The sequence below is a fragment of the Canis lupus genome, chromosome 29 (genome assembly GCF_048164855.1).
Source record: "Canis lupus baileyi chromosome 29, mCanLup2.hap1, whole genome shotgun sequence".
NCBI classification, from domain to species: domain Eukaryota; kingdom Metazoa; phylum Chordata; class Mammalia; order Carnivora; family Canidae; genus Canis; species Canis lupus.
In genome coordinates, this window is record NC_132866.1 from 30,072,571 (window position 1) to 30,099,498 (window position 26,928).

The 26,928-nt window shown below is 47.3% G+C and overlaps 1 protein-coding gene across 5 annotated transcripts in view; it reads left to right on the top strand.

The window, feature by feature from the left end:
* Positions 1–510: 510 nt before the first annotated feature.
* Positions 511–26,928, top strand: part of CRTAC1 (cartilage acidic protein 1) — a 156,332-nt gene continuing 129,914 nt past the window's right edge. For all 5 annotated transcript variants that reach the window (XM_072805775.1, XM_072805774.1, XM_072805771.1 and 2 more), the window contains exons 1-2: positions 511–647; positions 17,716–17,915. In XM_072805775.1, the coding sequence (XP_072661876.1) occupies positions 17,716–17,915 (200 nt within the window). In that variant the 5' untranslated portion in view covers positions 511–647. The remainder of the gene's footprint in view (positions 648–17,715; positions 17,916–26,928) is intronic.

The window sequence follows — 26,928 nt, forward strand, 5'->3', positions numbered from 1 at the left end:
CGCCGGGGGGCCGGGGGTCGCGGAGCCCCAAGGCTCGCCCCCTCCCCGTCCCCCTCCCCCTCCCCCCGGCTTCCTCCCCGGGGACCCCCGCTTGCCGCCCGCCAGTGCCCCCAGCGCCCGGCCAGGCGCCCTCGTCTCGCCCTCCCCGCCAGGCCCCGCCAGGCCCCGCCGCCTCCTGAAGGTTACGCGACGCAGCGGCGGGGCGCGGGGGAGCACCGGGGCGCCCGCCCTCCCGCCGCCCGCGCCGCCGCCCACCCAGAGCCCGCCGCGCGGGGCCGGCCGGGCCGCCGGCTGCTGCCACCGCAATCCCGGCTCCTAAATCAGCGCGGGGAGGCGTCCCCTCCCCCACCGGCTGCCCGCGCTCGCGGCGCCGCGATTGGCCGCGCGGCCGCCCCCCGCCCGGGGCTCCCGCTCCAGCCGCCGCGCCATTGGCTGCGGGTCTCCGCCAGCCTTTACATAAGGCCGGCGCGCTCGAGTGGAGTTGTATAAAGCGGCGAGCGGCGGCGGGGCGGGAGGCTCGAGGCCAGCCCGGGACCGGGCCGGGAGCTGGGAGGCGGCGGCGGCGGCGGCAGCAGCGCCCGCGCTCCGACGCCCCCGGGCGGTGGGGCGCAGAGGGCCCGAAGGCGGCTCCGAGCGCGGACCCCGGCGTGAGTACCCGCCCGCGTGCCCCCACCCCTCGGGCCGAGAAAGTTTCTCCCGCCCTGCGCGCCCCTCCCGACCCGCCGGCACCGGGGGCGGGAGAGCGGCCGCGGAACCGGGAAGACGGCCACGGCCACGGCCACGGCCACGGAAGGCGGCGGCGGCGGCGGCGCCCCCAACTTGCCGGGAGGCGGGCGCAGGGCGCAGGGCGCAGGGCGCAGGACCCGACTGGCGCGCCGAGCCTCCCCCGCGGGCTGGGGGCGAGGCGGGCGCGGGGCTGCAGGTGCAGGAGACGCGGGAACGCGGGGTGCGGACCACAGCGCGCCCCGCCGGCGGGGCAGGTGCCGGGGCGCTGGAGGTCAGCGCTTCGGGGAGGGGGGCCCCGGGGCTGCGAGGGGGGCGGAGCGGGTGAGGAGGGGTGCGCCGGCGGGTATTTGGGAGTCACCCCGCCGGGCTCAGCTCCGGGCCGGGGAAGCTGCTGGCCTCGACCGGGTGTACGCGGCCGGGATGGGGAAGAGCCCCCAAGGAGCTGGCGCTTCTCCCCCGGGGAAGCCGAGCGCCCAGGCACAGCGCCGGGCGGCAGAGAGCTCCGGACGCAGCCCCGCGAGCCGCGTAGCGCCAGCTGCCTTTGCTGGACCGAGGTGTGGTCTCCTCGCACGCAGCCTGTCTCAGGCAAACCAGCTTCAGGCATTCCGGGGGCGCCGAGGGTCCTCCTCTGCCCGTGGGGACACACACAGGCTTCGGTGGGGCGGCAGGCCGGGCTTGGGGGCATGGCCAACAATGCAGCGCGTCACTTCGCAGTACAGTAGTTGGGAGCCCTGGTTAGTCCCGTTTCTGCAAAAACCAACTCAAGAATCCAAAGTCATGCCAGCCTGGATGAGAGCCTCCCAGAGTGGTCGGGAAATGCTCCTGGGGCTGGGAGGGGGGCACTCCCCTGCCTCCGGGAATGACTAATGAATATTGCTACCGGTGGTGGTGGTGGGTGTGCACCTAGGGTGGCTTCTCTGCATCCCAGGAGATGCTTCAGCTCTCCAGGCAGGACACATTCTTGAGTCACACTTGAGATGTCTTCTGGGATGGGTGCAGGACTTCCCAAGTGAAGCCAGGTGGAAAAGAAGGGGAGAAGGCTCCAAGTCTAGGGGACAACTCTGTAGTGCTGTCTGGAATCAGGGGAGAACTTACCAGGGAAGAGAATTGCTACTGATGGGAGATTTTTTTACCCTGATGACTTGGGGCTGGAGATACCCAAGACTGAATCAGAGCGAGTTCAGAGAGTCATGCTGTACCTCACTCCCAGCGGTGAGGAAGGGGAGATGGAGGATGGAAAAGTGGGAACATGGCGGTTCTTCCAATATAGCTCTTGGAGAAGCATTTTCTCTTCCTCTGACTTAAGAACATCATTCTGGCACCAGGTCCTAAAGTCAATTTAAGAAGCGGTGAAAGTTTAGGGTCTTGATGCTGGCACAGAGGACCACAATTAGAATATTCTGGCTTCCATTTGGCGCTAATAGACTCTGGAGAAGGTCAAAGGCATGCTGCTCAGCTGGGGTGTATTCTTCACCTGTACCCCATTCCTGAACACAATGGGCATCTTGAACTCCTAGGGTAACTGCTTCAGCATGGAGATCTTCTGTGGGGGTTATCAATCTATACCTGCAAACCCAGCTCCATCCTCAGCCTGCAGTCAACATTTTTCTGCTGCATTTCCCAACACCTTCTCTCCACTGGGGATTTGTGCAATGAGATACCTGCTTGTTGCTCTTTCTTCCCCTCTCTCCATCTGGGTTGCACCTGGTGTTCTGAACCCTGATATTTATTACTTGGCACCTTGATGTTTGCTTAAGACGTCCTATCGCTACACAGGAGTGCCCCTGTGAGTGTGTGGACCAAACGCCTGTGTCATTCTAGGGAGTCAAACCTACACTATGGTGGAGAGAGGACCAGGGACCACAAAGGCGGTACTGTGAAAGTGCTTAGGACAGTCTCCTGTTCTCAGTCTTTTTGCCTGCAGAGGTGATGGAAGGTTAAAGGTGCAGCAGGCTCCTTGGTGTCCAGTAGGGGGCGCCAAAGGCACCCAGCTCAAGACCACTGACATTCCCACTTATTGCCCTTCACTGACCATTGGTAACTAAACACTTTGGGCAAGCCCAGGCCATAGCCCCCAACCCTCACCTTCATGATGGGAGCCCTTTTACCACAGGCTTCCTGACCATCAGGTGGTCCTGTGGCCTCAGGTGCATTGGGGCAGACGCAGGAACAACATTCCAGGGCAGGAGGGCTGGGACTCAGCCCCACCTGCTCTCTGAGATCATTCCTTTTGCTCAGTTCTGGTGGGTCCTTTGAACTCATTAGGAGAGCATGGAGTCCAAGAGCATTAGGGCTAGAAGGGAGGATCCTTGGAGAGCATCTAGTCCAACCTCATCCCATCTCCAAGACTGGCATGCATACTTAATTTATAGATTAAAAAGCCGAAGCCCAGTCAGGGCAAGTATCTAGCCCAAGGTCACATGGCTATTTGATGGAAGACACTGGACTAGGTCTCAGGATTCCCGGTTCTCTACTCAGAGCTCATTCCAATCTTGTGACCTGCTTTTCTTTACTATGGAGATGGACGTGTGTTCTCAGCATACCAGGTACTCATAACTGCTGACATTGGTAAATTAACAAATTTAGTAAATTTGGGGAAGTTTTCTCCAAATCAATTATTCAGAGCAAGAAGCAGATGAAGTTATTGTAATATACATATGTATAGAATGTGTACATATGTAATAGAAATTCTGAATTTTTTTTCCTTCTATCTACTGTGTTATCTCATTATTCCAAGCAGTCTTCTAGGCAGAAACAAAGCAACTCCAGTTCTCAGTCCATGCATATAGGAATCAGAAGTGCTCGGTCCCTCCCTGTGGTCTTAGAAGCCCGGCCAGAGCTCTTTCTTTCTTTTACTAGGGCATGCTGGAGTAGGCTCGCCCTGTCCTGCATCACACCACTGCCTGTGGCACCTCTGTTACTCAGATCCTGGGTGAAGTGCAGAGTTCCCAACCATTATTTGCCCATTTCCCCATATTTGCTGCTCCCAGCTCAAGGGCAGAGTCCTAGGATGTTCTATTTTTGCAAAATCCTCGTGTTAGGCTTCTTGGGTGACCTGGAGTATACTACCATTTCCACTGCCCTTTTTCTGTTCTGTGAGTCTGACTGTCGACATCTGAGCTGGGCCCTGGGAAGGAGGCTTGCTGAGTGGCCTGGGGGCCACCCCTCTGTTTCCTCTCCCCACCCTGTTCCTTTGCACACTGCATAGAGCTCCTCTGGGGTCCCCTTGGAGCCTCAGCAGATGTGGTGGCAACCCTCAGGAGGAACCAGTACCAAGAGATGCTTGGTGCCAGGGAAGATGCTTGAGTTTTCTCTGCTCCTTGAGGCTCACAGGCAAGTTTGGTCTTAGTCTTCAGGGGAGGAGGGAGATAGTAGGATTATGTGAACCACCAGGGAGCAACAGCCCCTTCCTTTAAGAGGTGGGGTTCTGAGAGGCTGTGCTTGAGATCTGTGCCAGCTCCTGGCTCTGGCTGAGACCTGCATTCCCAAGGCTTGGACTAGTCTGAATAAGGAGAGGGAAATAATTACATGAAATATAGCTGTAGTACAGGATCTCTGGATTTTTGATTGAATGGGGAGAAGACAGAGTTTGAAAAGTGGCATTAGACCCTAAGAAAATAAGAAGTCACTGCTTTCATGAGCCCCACTGGAGGGCTGATCCTTACCCTACTCTCATCGAGAAGGCAGCCCAGTGTAGTAGAAAGGACACAGGCTTAGAATCTGGCTCCCCACTTTCTGGCTTAGAGACCTTGGACGAAGGTCTGCCTCAGTTTCCTCCTTTGCAAAATGGTGAAGCTGGCAACCCCGTGATGAGGGTAGCATAGTGAAGATCAAGGATGATGGTCTTTAACATGCCTTTGCCCTTGGCAAGATATGAGGAGGTATTCAGCTGGAAGGGGATATTATTGCGGGATCACTGGGAACCACACTGTGGCTTCCTTTTCCAAGTAAGTGAGGCTGAGGGTCCAGGTTTGCACATCAGCCTCTGCTCACAGCAACATCTGGGCTGATGGACAAGGCCTTCCTGGCAGGGCTTCCTCCTTGCTTTCTTCCCTCCCCCACCTTGGGGTTCTCATTTTCGGGTTCTGCCATACTTGGGGAAAAGAAATTTTACAGGTCCCAGGATAATTCTGAATGTGATGAAGGGCCCTGAGCTATTGATTCCTAAGGAAGGATCTTTGTGCTGGGAGAAGCCTTCCTTGGAGCCCAGTGATTTAAGAGTGCTGACAAATCCGTGCTCACCGAGCCTCCTGCAGGCTGCAGATACAGGCTTCCAGGCCAGCCAGGGCTCTGTGAGGGATTTCTGGGGAGCCTGGCTGGTTGCTTAGGGGACATAAACCTGTGAACTTTCCTTAGGAAAAAGTATGAAATCAATTGGTTCATTATCACACCCAAAACACCCTGGACCACTTAGGGCATTTAAAAAATGAGAAGCAACAAAGGACTTGGAGGCTGCATTTGAAAACTAGAGACCTGCAACAGGTTTAGGGACAAGAAGACCTTTTGCCACTGAACCACTCATGATCTTGACCTTACTGGAGTCCTTTGGCAGTGACTAGCAGGTCCAAAGCATCCGTCATTTGGGATGTTCCATTTGTTCCATTTGTCTGGAAACATCTTTGGTTGTCACCACTGGGCTAGGGAGTGCTACCAGCCTCTAGTGGGTCAAGGCCAAGGATGATGCTAAACATCCTACCATACATAGGACAGCCCCCAACAAAAAGTTGTCTGGACTAATTTGTCAATAGTGCCAAGGCTGAGAAACCTGGGCTGGGGCACCACCACACAGAATTGTAGTATGCCAGAGGTGGGAGGGATTTCAGAAGTGTTCTCATCTGGCTTTCCCATTTCACAGCTCAGGACGCTAGGATCCAGAGAAGTGAAAAGACTAGCTAGGATCCTGCAGCAAGCAAGCAGCCAAGCTGGTCTAGAACTCAGATCTGCTGGTCTAGAACTCAGATTTGCTAAGACCCACTTACCCGGACTCTCAGAGATGCTGCATAGATTAAATGTGAGCTGTGAAAACACTTGGAAAATTATAAAGAGACTATTATTAATATTGCTATTATTAAGAATTTGGGAGTTTGGAAAGTTCTATTTCTGGCTGTGCCACTGACTCATTGTGTAATATTGGGCTCATCATCCCCCCACCCCCATGCCTCTCTGAGTGTGTGTGTGTGTGTGTGTGTGTGTGAGAGAGAGACAGGGGGTGGTCTTAGCAAATAAGTATATCATAATCATTATGTTTAGAGGAAAGTCCAAAGATTTGCCCTTCAAAAACCCTAGCCACTTAAAAAAAAAAAAAAGATAAAAATTTTCCTTGAAAGAAACCGTGTTGACTTCGTAAGAAGCAAAGCGTTTTCTTCTTGGAAAAATTCCAGTACCCTGGCCCTGTAAGTTGGTTCCAGCCCAGGAAATCTGATCAACATCCGGAGGAGAAACTGATAGCTTCACAAATGACAAGCGATTGGATCTGTCCCCACTCCCTCTGGGAAGGGGAGGTGGCAACTTCACTCTTTCCTGCTCAACCTTCTTGGCACAGGGAAGTTCTGCAAGGAACCTCACGGAGGGATGGGAAGGCGTGTCATTAATTAGTAAAACCTTGTTTACTTAACAGACATATTCTTAAAGATCTCTTCCAAGGGACATTTTGACATATTACTTTAATTAGCCACAGAAGAATTGCAAGTGCAGAGAGTGTATAAAATGACCCTTCCTGTTGTTTCTAGTTACTGTTATCTTTGTTTGCCCCCAACAAGTACAGTGACAAGGTCACAGGAATCACTGATGAGCTCATGCTGTCCCGGTGACCAGGGGAGGGACTGCAGGGACTTCATCCCTAACAGCAGCCTCCCCACCTTCCCAGAGCGTGGACCCCAATGGAGGTTCTCTCTCGGCATCCCCACCCTGCCCTATTTTGATGTATGTCTTTAAGGACCCATCACATCAGACAAATTCTGACTCAGCTCTCTATATGGAGAACAGGCCCGGGAGCCAGATCCCAGCCTGCATGGGCAGAGGAGATCTGGCAGGATTGGTGGAAACAGCCTCACTTGGTGTTTTTCACCTGAGCAAGACCTCCACGTGCTCAGGATTAGAGGTAGGAAGTCACTTGAGTCTCTCCTTAGAGGATTAAGGCTACACCCTGGTCCATCCCTATAATAAAGGAGCTAAGCTGACAGGCCCTTTCCATCACCTGCAGACTTGTTGTCGAAGTAATGTCACATTCCCTTTCATTCTGGTCTCTAAGAACAGACTCTTTCTTGGAGATCAAAACCATGTACCTCTCATCAGAGAAGCTATGTATATCCAAGATGTCTTTGGCAAGTGGGGACACAAGAGTCCCTGAGAAGGAGAAACACTGCTTTGTAAGCAATGTCGGGGGAGGCACTGTGTCTTTTGTTCTCAGTCACACACTCAGTGCCTAGCATGGTGCTTGGCATGTGGAAGAGCTCAGTGGGTACTTGGTGGATGAATAAATCAGTGAACATCGGTGGCCATTCTGGGGAAGAGGTGGTTCTTTGTTTGAAAGTGGATCTCCAGACTGGCCTGGATCAGTGAGGGCCAGTTTTCCTTCTGGCTCCTTCTTCCCAGAAGGCTCTAGAACCCTCAAGGTCCCACTGCTCAAGTAGGGATGGAGGAGCCCAAGCAGGGCCCACCCTATGAGATGATGGCCAGCTCCGAACCTTGAGCAAGACCAAGGTTTTCTTCCTCTTTACCACACTTTGGGTGCTTACTCCCCTTCCCTTCTTCTTCCCACCAGGCTGCTGCAAGGAAGCTCAGTGCAGGTTTGCCTCGTTTTAAGCTGAGAGAATAGATGATAATTTGGATTTCCACTGAGGACAGACTAGGGAGTGAATCACTGCTTCACAGAAAGATCCCCAGGGGCATTCTTCTAAATAGCAAGGTCCATTAATGCATTTTAAGTGATTTAGGGGAAAAAAAAAAAAAAACAAGAAACCCTGACCCATAGATTCTTAGGCCTGGAAAAGCACTTTGGAGGTCATCCAGTGCCATGCTGCTGTGCTGCCCCAGGATGCCCATATCCCTTCTGTGAGTCTTGTATTCGGTTTTCAGAAACACAGTCTGTCTATCCTGCACACTGCTGCCCCAGATCTAAAATGCTCTTTCTAAAATGCATGGCTGATCATGTCATAGCTAACTTCAAAACCTCTCTCATGGTGTGACTCCCAGGCTCCTTACCTGGGCATGGCAGGCAGGCTCTAGGGGCCCCAACTGCCACCTCCACCTTCCCCTGTACCCTGCACTTCACACCCCAGACATGGTATTCTAGCGACCACTGCACTTGCCCAGTGCACTAAGCTGTCACACCCATGCTGTGGCCTGTAGATCCCCCTGGAATGAAGCTCCCTTGGAATCTCATTTTTCCTTTTCCACCTGCCCTGCCCACTCACATGACTAGCCAACCCATCCCTCCTATGGGCTGCATCTATACTTTGGACCTGTTGCTGCTCTAAGCTTATCCCTCTGTACTGTGCCTCAGCCCTAATAGACTGCAAGCTCCTTGAGGTCAGGAGCCATGCCTTAGGTGTCATTTCTTTTTTTTTTTTTTTTTTTTTTTTTTTCTTAGGTGTCATTTCTAACCTGGCCCAGGGGCATCTACTAACTGAGCACGCATGTGTATATCAGTAAATGGAGGAGTCCTGTGTTTGGAAAGCAGTACTGAAGAAGTCAGAAAAACTCCACTGAGCTCCCTAGACAAATTAGTCCTGGAAGCAAGCCTATTCCTCAAAGTATGACAGTCCCAGGCATTCCATTCACCTTTTGGCCACTGCTCCTGGAGCAGGGAGTACCTAGTGGGCCCGGGCTTGACCTCCTGAGCTGCTTCCCTGCATCCCACAAGCAGTGGTTAGCACTATACTGTCTTAGTACCATTGCTGTTACCCTCACGTGCCATGTACGGACCTCAAGGTGGCCTGGCACTGGGCTCAGCACACAACAGGCATCACCTCATTTCATGGGCTGTTTTACAGACCAGGAAGCCTGCCTCGTTAATAATGCTCATGAAGGAGCTGCCGCGCCTGAAGTACCAGGCTGTGAGACTCCATTTGTCCTCTCACTTCCAGTACCCTGTTTCATTAGCCTGCCAGTCTCTTGGGCCCCTCCTCAATGGGGCCCCTGAGCTTCTGTCTGCCTTTTCTGGAGCAGGACTATGTCTGCTTTGTGTCTGTGCATGCGGCTGTAGGAGGAGTGGGGTGCTTTTCCTGAGCAGGGGGCAAGAGGAGGAAGCCTTCTATTTTCTGGGTGCTGGGGAAGATGCAGAGGACCTGGTGGCCCCTGGGGTGGGGAGGTGCAGAAGGTCTAGCATGTGGCAGTGCAGAAGGACCAGGACACTCAAGGTGGAGGGACTCCTTGGCAAGTGCTTGCCATGGGGCAAGCTTGGGGCTGCTTGTTCCCAGCTATTCTCGGGTGAGCCCAGTGCCTGCTGTGGTGTGGCTGCATGGGGACATGGGTTGAATAAATGACCAAGTGAATGGCATCTCCGGGCCCCCATTTATCTCTCCTACTTGGGCACAATATTTGCTTCCCAGCTGGAGTCCCAGCCCCCAGCTGTACCCTCTGTGGCTTCCTCCACAACCCTTTGCCACAGTGCTCTTTCTAACACACCCTTCTAGCCCGATCATTCCCTGGGTCTCTCTCTCTGGCTAGGGTGGCTCACCAGGTGAAAGGAAAGGATAGTTAGCAAGTATTGCTACTGTCCAGGTGAAAGGTGGAGTGGCAACCTCCAGCGATGGGGATGGAAAGACTGGGCAGGTTTGAGAAATATTCATGGGGCAGAATGGGTGTGGTGATCCAGTGGTTGGTTGTAAGGAAGAACGAAGAAGCAAGAGCCAATTGTGATACTGGATTTCCAACCTTGAGTACAGTGTTGGGATTTAAAGGGGCCCAATGAGTAGCATCCCCGTTCCCTACTCAGATTTAGGACCAGCTGAAAGATTGTAAGGGGGAGGAAGAAGGGAGGAGAGCGGCAGGCCTCAGGCACCATCAACACAGATACAACTATTTGGAAGGCCAGGCTTCAGAGTGGGGTCTGTGGGGCACCTGCCACTGCAGCCCTCACTGTGGAAGGAGTCGGGGGAAGGGCTGGGGCTGCCTGGCCAGCCTCAGCACAGGATAGAGTGGCCTCTGCAGGGAGGCATATCAAAAAGGACTGCTCTTCCCAGTTCTTGCACACTGACCAATCTGTGACTCCCTGCTCCAGCCCTCAGGACAAGGACTTGGGGGAAGGAGGGAGGCCAGGAATGTAGCACTAGCACTGAAGATTCTCAATCTCACACTACTGATGCTTTGGTCTGGATATTTTTCCGTTTTGGTGGCTGTCCTGTGCACTGTAGGAAATTTGGCAGCATCCCTGTCCTCTACCCACTAGTTGCCAATAGCACCCCCTTTCCCTAGTTGTGACAACCAAAAATATCTCCAGACATTGACAGGTATTCCAGGGGGCAGGTGGAGGAGCAAGATTACTCCCAATTGAGCGCCATTGCTCTAGTTAAATGGAAGATCCTCTGGATGGCAACCTTAGGAGTGAGAAAAAAATGCTTCCTCCCAACTCATGATCCAGGGATCAGGGTCTTTGCTTTTTGTTGTTGTTTTGTTTTGTTTTAAGATGTTATTTATTTGAGAGAGAGAGGGAATAGCGGGGGGGGGGGGGGGGAAGAGCAGACTCTCTGCTTAGTGGGGAGCCCAATGAGGGGCTCAATCCCAGGACCCTGAGATCATGACCCGAGCTGGAGGTAGATGGTTAACTGACTGAGCCACCCAGGTGCCCCTGATTAGAGCCTTTGAATAGGCAGTTCTGAAAGAGCAAGTTGGGTCCTGGGTCCTCCACACCTTTGGGTCTGCTCTCTGGATCCTCTCCGTTCTCCCCTCCTGCCTCTCCTGTCCAGCTACCTCTTAGCATCCTTTAACTTAACTTGCAATGACACCACTCTACCTCTTCAGAGGCATTCCCAGCTCCCTGCCCTGCCCCCCAGCTCCTTTAGATATCTCTCTGTGCTCCCTCCTGCCCAGCACCCCTCACCCTGTACTGCAAATGTTGACTAAGTTTCTCCCAGTGACCTCAGCACTGCCTAGCAGAATCCCAGGCTCATTGAGGGTCCACAGGGAGTGTCACTGTGGGTAAATGAACCAAGATAACTTCTGTTAGCTCTTCTCCAGAGATGGTTCCAGGCACTCCTGTGGGGCTCTGTGCAGATTTGGGGGCTCAGCCACTGCAGGGCGGAGTGCTCCTGCTGCTGCCATTCTCCCTGGAGCCTCTGCCCCCTTGCAGTGTCTGCAAAGGTTCTGTGCTCCCTGCTCATTTCTAACTTCTGAAGCATCCAGGGCTCTTTTGTAGAGCAAGACTCTGCCCTCCTACAGTGTCTGGAAAGGGTCTGTGCTCCCTGCTCACTCTCACCATCTGAAGCATTCAGGGCTCTTGTTTTGTGAAAGCTCGGGGTTGTGTCCTTGGCTCTTTCAATAATTGCTAAAGAACTGCTTACCCTGGAAATTGCCCTGGAAGCCTCTCCCCACAGCTGCCTGACCCCACTCCGAGATCTGGGTTGCTTGGTTACCAGTTTTCAGACCCAATTCAGGAAAGTCCCAAGGCCACACAAAACTGAGTTTGGCTGCATGTGACCCAACCCACAGCCAATGTCTACAGACTAACTAACCTAACACTGTGTGAAAAGAAAGGAAACGAGGAGTGAGCACTGCGTTGTCTGGCCCCCAAGAGGTGTACACTAGCTCACCTAACCCTTGAAACCGTGGTGTGTCATCTGCTTCCCAGATTACAGATGAGGACACTGAGGATCTGAATAATTGAGGAACATGCCCAAGGTTACTACCTAGTTTATAGAGGGGGTTGAGATCCAAATCCAGGTCCCTGACTCCAGGCTTTGGGATTTTTTCCCCTTTTTATCCTGCTGAGGATTGTTCAAGGAGTTTGCTTATAGAGCACTTTAAAAAAAAAAAAAAAGTATTATTACAAAGCAATTCTTCTCACTGCCTGAACCACAAGTCCTACCATCCCTTGTTCTTGTCAAGCCAGACCCTCCTTTGCCCCCTCCCCACGACTCCCCTGCGAATAGCCCACATTCCTTACTGGGGCCCCAGGTACTCTGGCCCTGCACCCCTCTGCCCGAGCTCTGCCTTTGGTAGTCAGCCTCTCCTATCCCAGGCTGCTCTGCCCTGAAAATCCTCCTTTTGCACTCACGTGCTTAACCCACTACTCCTCGCCACTCGTGTGCTCAAATACATAGTAGGCACTTAATATCCAAGCCATTCAAGAAAACAAAAAATTTCAGTTCAACCTACTTTTTAATTCTATTTTTAACTTCTCCACACTCTCCCAAAAGATTCAGATGTTCACAGTGGTGTGACAGGAGGTTTCCCGAGTCAGCCGTGTAAAATGTGAGGGCACTGCGGGTGCTGGCTGCCCTTCCGCTACAGGCAGTACCAGCCTGCTCTGCTTTCTGCCCCAAACTCTATCTCCCCTCTTCCTTTGACATTCTCCAGCTAAGTAGGTTTTCTTCATATATTTCAACAAGCTGGTGGGGAATCTTAGCAGCAGGAACATTTTTCTCTTTAAATCAGATTGTAGCTCCCACCTCAGATATCTGAGGACCGCGAGTCTAGGGCAGCAGTTCCCAACCCAGGCTGCCCATCGGAGTCATCTGGGGGGCTTCTAAAGATACACAGTGCCTAAGCCCTACCCAATTAATCAGAAACTGGGTGAAGGACCTGGGCCACATCATATTTCTAAAACTTCCGGGTAATTCTATTGACCAGGTAAGGTTCAGAACAACTGGTCTAAAGCCTTGCTACTAAAAGTAAAGTCTGCAGACCAGCAGCATAGGCATCATGTGACATTTTGCTAGAGTGAAGAAACTCAGGTCCCACCCCAGACCTACCAAATCAGAATGTGCATTTTACAAGATCTTCAGGTGATATGTCAGCATGTTACAGTTTGAGAAGCATTGCTTTAGGGAAAGAACAGTTTTTAAATAACTGTATGACAAGCTGCAAACAATTTCTGCTGACTCACATTATCATTTAGACATATTCCTTTGTACATTTAACACATGTTAATTGAGCACTTACTAGTATCAGGTGCTATGATGGTTTTTAAGAACACATTGGCATGCATCTCTATCTTAGCCTGCAAATTCCTGCCCATCCCCCATTTTCTCTAGGCTGTAGCCTTTGATGGAACCATCTCTTTTCTCCTTGACCTCACCTCTCTCCAGTTCCAACCCTTCCCCTCTTTTCACTTTTTCATAAAAACTGGAGTCAGAATCCTTCTTTGTCACTTCATATCAAGTGTGGTGATTTAACTTTGAGCTGAAGACAGTCAGTACTTTGAGTGTGTAAGGATAAACTGAGCCTGGAGCCCTGGGAATTGCCTAACCTTCAACTGATTTCAGCTCCTTAGATCTAGAGACAAAGAAGATTCTTGAACTAATCTTGTATCTTCACTGTAGTGTACACCCTGGTTTCTTGACTGGGAGCTATAGTATAGAAGAGCCTTGCTGTTCAATGTGTAACTTGCAGACCAGGACCATTGGCATCACCTGGGAACTTGTTAGAAATAGAGAATGTTGGACCCTACTACACAGATCTAGTGAATCAGAATCTGCTCTTGAATAAGATGTGATTCATATACACATTAAAGTTTGAGAAGTACTGAAGCACTGGTATAGAACAGTTTCTTAAATTTTGCAACATATTATAATTACATGGGGACCTTTTAAAAATTCTGATGTCCCTGCTGCACCCTACACCAGTTAAGTGAGAATATCTTGGTATGAGATCTGGTCTCTAAATTTACCACTTTAACCATTTTTAAGTGTACAGTTCAGTGACATTGAGTACATTCACATTAGTGTGCAACCATCACCACCACCCAGCTCCAGACTCTGTCATCTTCCCATACTGAAACTCTGTCTCTATTAAATGCTAACTCCCCATTCCTCCTCCCCCACAACCCCTGAGGACCAACATCTATTTTCTGTGTCTGTGAATGTGACTACTCTGGGTACATGTAAGTGGAATTATAGTGTATATCCTTTTGTGACTGGCTTATTTCACTTAGAACAGTGTCTTCATGGTACTTCTGTGTTGTAGAGTGTGTCAGAATTGTCTTCCTTTTTAAAGGTTATAATATTCCATTCTTTGTGTAGACCACGGTCTGCTTACCATTCAGCTGTCAATGGACTCTTGGGTTGCTTCCACCATTTGACTATTGTGAATAACACTGCTGTGAATATGGGTGTACAAATATCTGTTTGAGCCCCTTCTTTCACTTCTTTCTGGTATAAACCCAGAAGTGAGATTGCCAGATCACATAGTAATTGTATTTGGGATTTTTTTGAGGAACTACCACACAGTGGTTTCTGCAATAACTGTGCCATTTTACCTTCCTGCTAGCAGAGCACAAGGGTCTTACTCCTCTACATCTTCACAAACAACTGCCATTTTCTGGGTTTTGTTGTTTGTTTGCTATATTGATCCTAATGGGTATGCGTGGTATTATTGTAGTTTTTATTTGCATTTCCCAAATGATTACTGATGTTGAGCATCTTTTTACATATTTATTGGCCATTTGTATATACATTCTTTGGAGAAATGTCTGTTCAAGTCCCTTGCCCATTTTTAATTGGGTTGTTTTTTGTTGCTGAGGTGTAGAAACTATATATTCTGGGTATTAATCCCTTATCAGATAGACGATTTGCAGATATTTTCTCCCATTCTGTGGGTTGCCCTTTCACTCTGTCAATAATGTCCTTGAGGTACAAAAGTTTTACATTTTGAGGTAATCCATTTTAACCATATTTTCTTTTGTTGTCTGTACTTTTGATGTCATGACCAGGAAATCATTGTCAGACAACAGTATTCTTTAAAAACTCCCCCCAGTGATTCCAGTGTACAGTTCCAGTTGGGCAATGTTTCTCAAAGTTTGATGTGAATTTGTGACACCGAAAATATTATTAAAATGCATATTCTTATTTATTAGTCTAGGGTGGGGCTCAAGATCCTGCTTGTTAACAAATTCCTAGCTGATGTTGATGCTGTTGTCCTGGGGACCAGTCTGAACATCCAAGGTACAGAGAAATACCTTCAGTGACCTCTTTCATGTGAGCCCTGAGAGTAGAAGGCAGATATTTTCCAGACCTTTTCCTGAGTTTCTTTACCACAACTGTTTCCTGATCTGCCATGGAGACAGGCTCACAGCCTCCCCTCTAACTCACAGCTGGTTCTAAGCAGCCCAGGTAGGTGCACTGGGTGCCCTTGACATAGCAGAAGAATAACTTGTAAAGTACATCATCTCCCCGCCCCTCTCTTCCCCTGTCCCACTGGGGAGGCCATCAATTGGTCTGCTCATGTGGGGTGATTTCAGATTCCACACTAATGATGGTCTGGCTTTGGCCTCTGTAGGGGAACTACTGTAGAATCCTGCTGAAAAGCTGTTTTGTTCAAAATATGTTTAATGTGCTCAGAAAGGAAAAATCACACAGGTTGGTCTGAAGTTTATAGAAGACACTAGAGAGAAAAACTGTTGAAGGTCTGCTTCTAAAAAAAAAAAAAATCCTTTAATTCATCATAGAATTTGAGCTGGAAAGAACCCTTAGAGTCTCTCCCAAACTCTCATTTTAGAGAAGAAAAGCTGGCACTCAACAAGGCTGTGACTTGTTTGAGGTTACCAAGCAAAATAGAGTTCAGCCCATACGTGTATTACTTCTTTTTAATCTTGCTTTGGGTTATTTATCCGGAAATGGTTAACACAGAGTAGCTACCTCTTTCATATGGCTCCTTTAATTAAAAGTTCACTTTTTCAGGGCACCTGGGTGGCTCAGTCAGTTAAGCATCTGCCTTTGGCTTAGGCCATGATCCCAGGGTCCTCAGATTGAGCCCCACATCAGGGTCCCTGCCCTCTCTTGTTCCTTCTGCTTGTGCGTGCGTGCTCTCTCTCTCTCTCAAATAAATAAATAATCTTTTTTTTTAAAGTTCACTTTTTCACAGAAAAGGTAAAAAATCAACAGGCTGGATCATGGTTCATACCCCTCCTGGCCTTCATTACAAAATTTCTAACAGTTGCTTGTATTACTCCAATCAGACCTGCCTCCCTGGTGGCAGTGACCCAAATTGCAGGTATGGTGCCTGGGAGGGACTAACTAGCTTCTGGAAGGTATACCCAATGCCATTTTCCTTTTCTTTGTCCATTGCAGACCTTGTAATCTGATCACAGTACTCTTTCAATCCACTGCCAATCAATTGGATCTGGCTCTCAAGTTGAAACTCATTTGTTGTTCTTACAATAGAGGTCATACCCTGAAAAGACTAGTGACCTTCAGATCCACCCTACATTTCAGCATGTCTACGCTGATTATTAAATACTCTTTAGCTTCTCATTTTACCACCAGCTGCTCATTAATCCAATTAGAAGTTTCCTTTATTCAACCAAACTTCCTGCAGAGTTGCTTAACTCTCATAGTGATGTGTTTGCCTTCAGTGGTTAGACAGCCCAGTAGATGACACTGTTTTGTTCAGACATCTCCATAATTTAGATTTGACCTCACTCTGATAGTGCAACACCCAACTTGTGCCATATGAACATCCTGCAAGATGTTAGTTTCTGCCCTGGGGTGGGAGCCCTGCCCCTGGGTCTCTCCCCAGCCTTACCAGCAAGGTATTAGGGAGGCTTCTGAATCATGTTTGACCATGAAGACAGTGCCTGGGCCCTCGTGGGTTTCTGGGTCCTGAATGGAGGCGAGCTCATTTGCTGGCAAGAGCGTCTGTCTCCATATGGAGAGTCAATTTTTACGTCTTCTGTTCATGAAGACATCAGCCTCACTCAGCCTTGCTCTTGGCTGCCAGACACACTGGCCTGCCAGCAGGAAAAGTTCCATGAAGAAGGGGTCTGCTGCCTTCTGAAGGCAGGAAGGCACCACTTTGCCTGCAGGACTGGACCTGCGCAGCCTTCATGGGACTTGTTCCAGCAGAGCCTTTTGAACACTCTGTGAGTTCTGATTCCAGGCCTGCAGGCAGAGTCTCAGGGTGGTGCCATCTGTAGCTCATGCAAAGTGGGGGTGGAGTCCTTCCACCTCCTTGGCCATTCTCATCAGTCTCCTGGGTACATGCCACCAGCTCCCATGGCCCCAGGCTGCTCGGCAACACCCTGAGTTATGTTAGAGATATAATAATGAATTATACAATGGATTATACATAATTAATTTATAATAAAACACACACACAATGGTTTAATTTCTCCAAGTGAATGATACGCCACCCGCCAGATCCTGCTGGAATACATTCCCTAACTGATCGCTTCCTGATTTGGAGATGATGGCCAGCTGCCCTAGGGAGGGACGTTGGCCAGAGGAACCTGCCAATTCCCAGATTCCCTCCAGGCTACCTCTGGGGCATGACCCATAGAAGGATAATCCTTCACTGCCTCTATTATTGTTCTAGACCAGGATACCCAATAGGGGTCTGTCTCACTCCACCCCTGGACTGTTAAGAGTGGTTATTTTCTTCATTCCCCCAATCTTTCAGAGTACGGAAGATCCCAGTGTATTTATACTCAACCATTCCTTCCTTCCTTCATTCACTCAACAAATATGTGTTGAGTGCTTATTATGTGCCAGACCCTGTCCTTGGCTTGGTGTGCATAAGTAAGCAAAACAAAGATCTTTGCCCTGGTGGAGCTTACATTCTAGCAGAGGGAGGCAATAAATAGCAAATATAATGAATAAGTAGATTATACAGTGGTAGGTGCTATAGAAAAAGAAAAAGCAAAGCAGGATAAGGGTGATCAGGTGTGATGTAGGGAGGCTACAGTTTTAAACACAGTGGTCAGGGCAGGTCTTAGGGAAAAGTGGCAGCCTAGGAATGGCCACGCCCTCCATGAACAGCTGGGAAAGGCACTTCTGTGCCTATTCTGGGCTGTTTGGTTACATATTTGGTAACATTTTTAACTTTTGGTTTCAGATGTTCAGGATGTTACTGTTCTTGCTGTTGCTGTGGCTTCTGCCCCCCACCGAGGGGTCCCAGCGTGCTGAACCCATGTTCACTGCAGTCACCAGCTCGGTTCTGCCCCCTGACTATGACAGCAACCCCACCCAGCTCAACTATGGTGTGGCAGTCACCGATGTGGACCATGATGGAGATTTTGAGATCGTTGTGGCAGGGTAAGTGCTTCCCACCCTGAGTTTGACGGATACATTAGTCAGCTTTTGTTGTGATAAGGCTGAGTAACGAATCTCAAAAGCCAGTGGCTTGCAATACTCAGATTCCCACTCACTTCCCACTCACAGGTCTTGGCTGGGCTCAGCTGGGCCTCTGGTATGCTATGTCCTTACCTTTTGCTAGAGCAGTGAGAGGATGGAGGCTGGAGAATTTTTCAGGAAGAGAATCTGAATGCTCTGCTTCAAGGCTTTCTCTTCATATTTTTAAGTCTCCTTCGTTATGCAAGGAACACTTCTTTAGCAGGGGGACTGTAGAATCTCTATGTCGGAAGGGCTTAAAGGTGATCATTATGATCGAGGGGATACTCAAAGCTGCCTTTGCAGGGCATTTCCCATAAGACTAGGCAGGCAGTAATTGTCCCTTTCAAAGAAGGGAGGATGATGGGAATTCAGGATAGCTAAACTTCCTCTAGAGCATGTGGCCCACTGCTCCCTTCTCTCTCAAGAAGCAACATTGTGTAGTACGAAAAGCATAGGATTTGGAGTCCAAATAGCTTTGAGTTCATGCCGTAGATCTACAACTTCCTATCTGCACGACCTTGAGTCCGTCCCTTACTCCCTGAGATTCAGGCGTATCTTCTATAGAAATGGGAATGATTGTAGTGCTTCCTTGTTCTGAAGCAACAGCAGGGTGTTACATGCACCAGGCATTGTCAGTTCTGCCAGTAACCATGGATAGGTGTTATTTATGGAGCCTAATATGTGCCAGGCACTGTGGTGCTAAGCCTTTCAATGGCACTGTCTTCTTTAATCCTCTGGACAACATTATGAAGTACAGAGACAAGAAAAGGAAATGAGATGGGAAGTGAGCTGCCCTCATCAATTACATGGGACATGCATGGGTCAGGATTTGAACCCCAGGGCTCCCTAACTCTAGAACTACTGAACCACAGTTGTGCAGTTTTGTTATCACTTCAAAAATCAGTGGATCAATAAAAACACAAGGGCCTGTACTCTTCATTCTGAGAGGTCTGAGCTTTTCTGGCAGCCCTGAATAAAGTCGCTATTAGGTAACACTATTTGTAGCAGTTGCATGTAACTGTATAAAGCATTTACCTTGTAATTGGAGCACTTGGGTTTTTTTTTTTTTAATTTTTATTTATTTATGATAGTCACACAGAGAGAGAGAGGCAGACACAGGCAGAGAGAGAAGCAGGCTCCATGCACCGGGAGCCTGACGTGGGATTTGATCCCGGGTCTCCAGGATCGCGCCCTGGGCCAAAGGCAGGCGCTAAACCGCTGCACCACCCAGGGAGCACTTGGTTTTAATCCTCACTGTACCACCCAATAGTTGCAAACCTTGTTCACGTTACTTAGCTATACAGTGCCTACTTTTCTCATCCCTAAAATGGGCATATTGAAGGCTATCCCCACCTACCACACAGGACAGTGGTGAGGATCAGCAGTGATGATGTATAGAAAAGATACTTTGTAAAGCACACTTCTTCCATTTATTAATTTCTTCTACCCTGTGAAGAGTAGAGGTACCCAATTCTAGACCTCTTCGAAGTCTGGATGAGTGTGCATCATCCAATGGAACTTTCCATGATGATGTAGATGTTCTACATTGGTGCTGTCCGATATGGTGGCCACTAGCCACATGTAGCTGTTGAGCACTTAAAATGTAGCTACTATGACTGAGGAACTGAATTTTTAATTTTTTTCATTTATATTAAATAGCCACATTGAAATTAGCATCTGTCTGGGCCTTAAGAAGGAAAAATGAAAGAGCAGAGTGTGATAGAAAAAAGAAAATCAGAAATGGTTGTAATGACCCTTGTTGCCTGAGGTGACCTGAGCAGCTTGTCTGCTCTCAGTGCCGTGAGGATCCAGTGTCTCTCTGAATCAGAGCAGCTCACCTCATCAAATCCCGCCTCCCAGAGACCTGTCGCATTTCTGAAATGTTCTAGCTGGCCCTGCCTCCCATTGGATGGCACCAGCCTTTCCCACCTTCTGCCACCCCTCCTCCTCCGGCAGACCCTGGGAGCTGACAGAGGACAGACAGGATGGTAAGGCAATCATCCTTCCCTCCTCCTGGGCCCCCTACAAGTTACTGCGGTGAGTGTGCTCACCCTTCACCTTGGACATGGGCTTCAGGTACAACTCTTCATCACACCCATCCTTGGACGTGCCTGGGCTGCCACTGCATCCCCTGAGCATGCAGCTTCTTTCTTTCCAAGAGCTAGGCATTCATTTCCTCTGTCTTTTCCATGAAGTCCCTCCCTCTCTCTCCTCCAAGGAACTCAAGAAATTTGCTTCTATGTCCTCTGTGTTAGGGAGGCTAGACCATCCTTTGTAGTCAGCTCAGAGTAGATACGATAAGCCCGTCTAGCTTGCTGCTGACTGTGGGGCCTGCGGCACTTTGGAGTCCTCCTCAGGAAACAAAACTCAGACTGTCCTGGGTGTTCCTCCTGAATCAGCCAGAGATCAATCAGGGAGAGACCTTTCTCTCTTGTCCCAGGGAAGGGTTGAGCTGGGCAGGCCCTGTCTGGGGAAGTCTGGGCTGCCGAGTGTTCTTTTACAAGATGATATGGCCACTCCCAGCAAAGGAGAAGGCTTGCATGGAGGACAGGATGGTGAAAGTGGGCAGCTTCCCAGCTCCAGGTCAGGCCTTCTTTGTGGCTGTTGTGAAGCATTGTGAATTCTCAGAGCATCAGAAAGACACGTTCTAATTTAAGTACCAAAATACATTCCAAAGGCAAATATAACTTTCTATTATCTTCAGCTTAGGATGATTTGTCACTGTCTTCTTCTTTGGGCTGGATAACCAAGGGTTGACTGTATAGACATATTTAAATTAGGACCTTGGGAGGTCATTTGGTCCACCCCTTGCTTTCCAATAAAGCCATACCTACAGTGCTTGGAAGCTCCATTTATTTAAAGCCTTCCAAGAGAATGTGTGCAATCTTTTTGTAATCTAGCTCAATTACTTATGTCAAGAATCTATTTGACAAATCTGAATCCCTCATATTAGAGTTTAATAAGCCATTTCTTTTAACTTTTGCTTTGCTCTTGCCTTTGAAGATATAAACCAAATGGTCACCATTCTTTCAAATAATGACAGCGAGGATCACTGCTCTGCATTTTATTCTCTGTGGACTTGGCCACATTTCTGGCTTTGACTCTTACTCTCTGTCATCTACCCTATACCTATATCTAACTCAGTTTCCCTCTCTGTTTGGTTGTAGACTCTGTTTAAGAATCATGCTGCAAGAGTGAAATTTCTAAAAATTGAATGTAAATACCTTTACCTGGGGCACCTGCGGTCCAGCTCATGACAGGCCCACTCTGTATTATCTTACAGACCTTTCCATTAGCTGGTCTCAGAAGGCATTTACCTTTGTGACCCCTGGGATAATGGCCAGCTCTTCAGTTTATCAGGCACCATGCACTTGAACTTGTCTTAGATTTGTTGACCTTGTAGTGTGTCTGACTTGAGCCCTGTTGCTTTGAGTATTTACTTTTTGAATAGGTTTGTTTTGTTTTGCTTTTTCGGTATCCTCGTTCTGGGTATTGATGGCATTGATTTTGAGCATGTTGCGGGTGAGTTTGTGTTGTGTTTCAGTTTCTTGAGTTAATTGTGATGGAAGGCATGTGCGTGCATCTGACTCTGGGAGGAGCAGAGAATGACCGCCCTTTGTTCTGCGGGGATGGGGGAGGGAATGGGCTGGCTCTGCTCCTCCGCCACAGCTGGGTGAGTGCCTCCGCATATGGAGGGCTTATCTGTGGACCGGCAGGTGCATGATTGCGGTCTGTGCATACAGTCTCCTCCCTGCAGGGTGAGGGGAGGATTTGATCACCCCAAGAGACGTTCGCGCACGCACAGACCATTGAGGATCTTCAGGACTGGTTCCCTGGGTAAATAAAAAGCTCAGTAGCTTCCCCTTTTCTCAGTGGAACTAAACACCCAATCTACAGTCTCACATAGTCTAGAAAGGAATTCCTGTTGGTGTCAATCTTGCACAATTCCTTTAGAGCAGCTTTTGTTTCCTGGGATATCCCCAGAGGTCTGAGATAACCCCCTTACCCTTTCAGTTTCCAACAGAAGTTTTGCTCAAATGGAAAGATTGTAGTGGTTGTAAAGTTTAAATCACAATTTAGATCAGTTTTTCTACACAGAGCATTCATTTGATAAAACCTTGTCGCATGCTTCACACTTGGAAGGGTTTCATTTAAAGGGATGCTACATATCGTAAAGCAGTGTTTCATTTTGTTCTTAATTTTGCAACTATGTCAGAAAACTTTTTTAATTTACTAAAGTTAATTGAATTATTTAAAAGGCAAACTGTATTCAATTACCAGATTAATCATAATCATATAGGAGATATTTTGCCATTGTAAATAATAAGAACAATGATAAAGAATGAGATATTTATCTATGATTTAACCAAAGCAGCATTTATGTGTTTTATCATAAGTATATATAGCATAGATAGAGATATATAGTGTGTTTAGTGGGTATAGATAGTAGATAGGTAGATAGATGTAGTATCCATGTAAATATATTTAGATATATGTAGTCTCTATAAGTGTATATGCATATACATCTACAGACATTTAACAAAATATGAAAAATAGTTTTGAACTTCCTGTCCTAATTGTTGCTTTGTAAAACATTTTAATAGATTTGATCAGTTCTGACAACTTTAAAATGTTAAACTATGTCATTCAGTTCAATTTATCTTTCTCTGTTAATTTAAAATATATTCTACAATTTGATAACACTTAAATGTGTTTTATTACCCAAAATTCTCACAATATAGATGAAAGTAAAAATCCATCTTTATAAACCCCTCACTCCTACTTCAAACACATCCTAGTCCTCTCCGAGAATAACAGTTTTCAGTTTGCTGTTTATACTTCTAGAAATTTCTGTGTTACAGATGTGTTCTCAGGTTGCAAATACATAATTTTTGGAAGAATCAAACTGATACAGATTGTTCCAAAACTCACTTTTTTCACTATATTGTATATTTATTGTTCATATATATAGATATAGTTTATTTTTTTAAGTTGCTTAGTGTGGACATGCCACATTTGTTTTGCCCCCCCTCAAGTGACATTTAAGCTGTCCCTAATCTGTGACCATTGCAAACAATCCTGAACTACACATCCTTACCCACATATGCAAATATTTTTCTGGGATAGATACCAGGAAGTGAAGATGTTAGGAATGCTATGTACATTTTGGATCTTAAAAAATATTGCCAAATTGTTTCCAATCTCAATCTTTTTCTATTTATTCATAGCCTAGAAATAAAAGGTAAGTTTGGGGATTATTGAATCCAATAGCTATTTAAACCCCTACCATGTATATGGCCACGTAGGCTCCAGGGCTTGCACTTGATCAATTTAGATCTGATAGTTCCAAGAAGGAAAAAGCCTATTCTACATCTGCAAAAGAAGCTGCCGCCGTTAAAAACCAGATTGAGGAACTTCAATACTTTCTGATTCAAACTGCTAAGAGGACTTCCTCTAAAGTCTAGTCTGCAAAAATATATTTCTTAAATGGTTCGCCCTTCACCCCGAGATTTGTTGTCACCGGTATCATGGTAGAAAGATTGCGGGGTGCCAGCTCTTTTGCTGTGGTTAAGCATGGACTACCCCTGATTTTGAATACTAATAAGACATGAGCTAGAACAGGAACCAGGGCTTTTAAACCCATTCCTAAAACTTTTCTAAAAAGGTTACTCAGCGGTGCATACCAGGTTTTCCAGAGATGTCTCATTGGTGCATCCGAACTTCCCTCTTCCCAGAAGCAGTGGACAAAAATTCTACCCTGCACACCAAGTCACAGCCTCTCCTGACAGCCCAAGGGCCTGAAGCCCCTTCATAGTTACCTTGCTACACACTCCCCACCAGAGGGAGGTGACAGGAGGTATGGTAGGCAGAAAAATGGCCTTCCAAAGATGTTGTGTTCTTGTGCCCACAACCAGTGAATATGTTATCTGACAAGGCAAAAGGAACTGTGCAGATGTGATTAAGTTAAGGAACTTGAGATAGTGAGATGATCCCAGATTATCCGAGTGGGGCCCAATGTAATCTCACAGGGTCCTCAAAACTAGAAAAAGGAAAGCAGAAGAGGAGGTCATAGTGATGTGATGTAAGAAAGCCGTAAACATACCATTCCTGGCTTTGAGGATGGAGGGAGGGGGTCACAGGTAAACTCTAGAAGCTGGAGAAGGTGAAGAAATAGATTTACCCCTTAGAGCTTCTAGAAGGAGATGATTTCAACACAGACCAATGATGGACTTCTAACACACAGAAGTGTAAGATAATCAATGTATATTGTTTTATGCCACTAAGTTCGTGGCAAGTTGTTACAGCAGCAATAGGAAACCAATACATCAGATGTGTGGTGTGATTTTTTAGAGAGGGGCTGACCATTACCTTAGAGAATTTTAATAGTATTATTTTAACAATTTCACAGCATTCAAATAAATATACCACCTCATAAGCAAATGTATCATTTAAAAGAGTAAAGGAAGTACACCAGCAACAAAAGTATTATTTTTAATTAATGACAATCCCTTGTCTTAGGAGCACGTGCAGTTTGGGGAAGAATCCCCAAAAGCACACTTTGGTCCTTAGTGACCAACCACCTTAATTTACCAGGCGGCTCACTGTTCAACACCTGATGCCTTGCATGGTTGGAGGTAGGGAGAGGGATTCAGAACTTTTTAAGATCTCATTGTCCTTGGTGACACAACACAGCAAAACAGGGTGAGGTCATGAGCCACCCACACTCACAGAGAGATGTGAGCATTCCAAGAGTCCGACAGGGTGGAGAGCAGTCCCAGGTGAGAATCACCAAGGCCTTGGAGGAGGCATTTGAAAGGACAGGTAGCATCTGGGTCTGTTTAACAAAGGAGCAAGGTCCTCTCCAGGTCAAAGACAGCTTTAGGCTTACTTGAATTTTGTTGTTTGTTTGTTTTAAAATTAATTTTTTAAAAAAATCATTTAACAAAAAACTGATTTTCACATAGTGAAGAATATTTATAAAAAGCTATTCCAAAATAGTAATATAATTTAGACCCTAAAATTGCCTCTGCTGAAAAAGGCAAAGCTACTTTTAGTAGTCTGAGTTTTTCATCCATTCAGAAAGTGGATATAGGCCCTGTCTCCAGTCACCTTCCTTAAAGTTGGCCTTCTCCCCAGTTCTCTAAGTGGTGGGCTGGGTGGAGGGTCTTGCCTCAGCCTCCTGAAGTCCCAGGCACGGGGCAGGCTGCTGGTGAAGCCCATCCTCCCCACCTTTACACCCCTACAGCAGCTGGCCTTCCCCTCCCTCTCCTCCCCTTGCCCCCCTCCCACCCTCTCCCTAACACATCTCACACTTCTCTTTGCCATTTCCACTCCCAGCATCACCTCTGCTCTGGGGGACCTCTCTGACCCCTGCCTCCCTCTCACGGGTCTCCCCACCCCTTCTGCCCAGTGCTACTGACCTGTGAGTCACTTTCTTTCAAGAATGCTATGGTGAGGGCTTAATCTCCCCTCTGAAGAAGTTTTTTTTTGTTGTTGTTTTTTTTTTTTTTTTTGAGGTGTGGATACCTAGGAAAACATGCAAGGATGGAAAAAGCTGTGATATTCCCCACTTTGAATTTTTGCCAAGCTCTCCTCTCATTACTGTCAGTTCTGAAGGGGTGGAGTTAACAACGTGGACCTTATAATTTACTTACATCATCTCATCTTAAACCGTCACAGGGGGTCACACATCTTTTCACGTTTTAACATCACAAAGATTGGGATGTGACCTACAATGGGCAGCATGCACTAATTAGAAGTCTTTTCTTTCCTGGAGATACAGCAATAATGACACATCTTAGGTGATGCCTTTGACAAGAGCACTGTAGATAGTATTGTCGCATTTTACAGATAAGGAAACTGAGGCCCAGAGATCTGCTGAAAGTCATAGAAATGGTGAAAGGTGAACTATTATTTTACATATGTCCATTAAATTGTGTTAATTGTGTTGTTCAAATCATAATCTTTATTAATATTTCTCTTCTCTCTAATATTTCATTATTGAGGCTTGGTTTGAAATGTACTTCTGTGGTAGTCCATTTCTTTCTGTGACTCTATGTTACTATATGTTGAGTTCATTTTATTAGGTGCAGCTTTAGAATCCTTTTTTTATTATTGAGATGTAATGGACATATAATACTAGTTTACAACACAATGTTTTAATATTTGTATATATTGTGAAATGATAACCATAATAAATCTTAGATTCTTATGTTTCCCTGGTGAATGGAGCCATTATTATAAAGTGACCTCATCTATCCATAATTATGCTTTTGGCCTAATGTTATTATTAGAACAATTCCATCTTTCTTTTTTATTATTGTTTGCCAGGAATATCTTTTTTCATCCTTTTACTTTGAACTTTCCAAAATCCTTAAGTTTAATGTGTGTTTCTTGTATGCAGCATGTGTAGTTTATGTTTCTTTCTTAGCTGTTTGTTCTTTTATTGATGGGTTTAGTCCATTCCATTTAATGGGAGCATTAATATGTTTAAACTTGTTTCTCTTATTTGTTCAATTTTCATATTTTCAGTGCTTCTTTTTCTTTCTTGCTTTTTTTTAAAAAGATTTATTTTATTTATTTTTTTTTAGGGGGAGAAGGGAAGAGGGAGCGAGAGTCTTATGCAGACTGTGTGCTGAGTGCGGAGCCTGATGCAGGGCTCAATCTCACCACCCTCAGATGGTGACCTGAGCTGAAACCATGAGTCAAACGCTCAACTGACTAGGCCACCCAGGCATCCCTCCTTTCTTGCTTTTAAAAAAAAAATTGATTGAGGGGTGCCTGGGTGGCTTACTTGGTTAAGTGTCTGCCTTCTCTTCAGGTCATGATCCCAGGGCCTGCCCAATGGGCATGATCCCAGGGCATGATCTCCCTGCCCAATGGGGAATCTGCCTCTCCCTCTTCTTCTGCACCTCCTTGCCCCCTGATCATACTC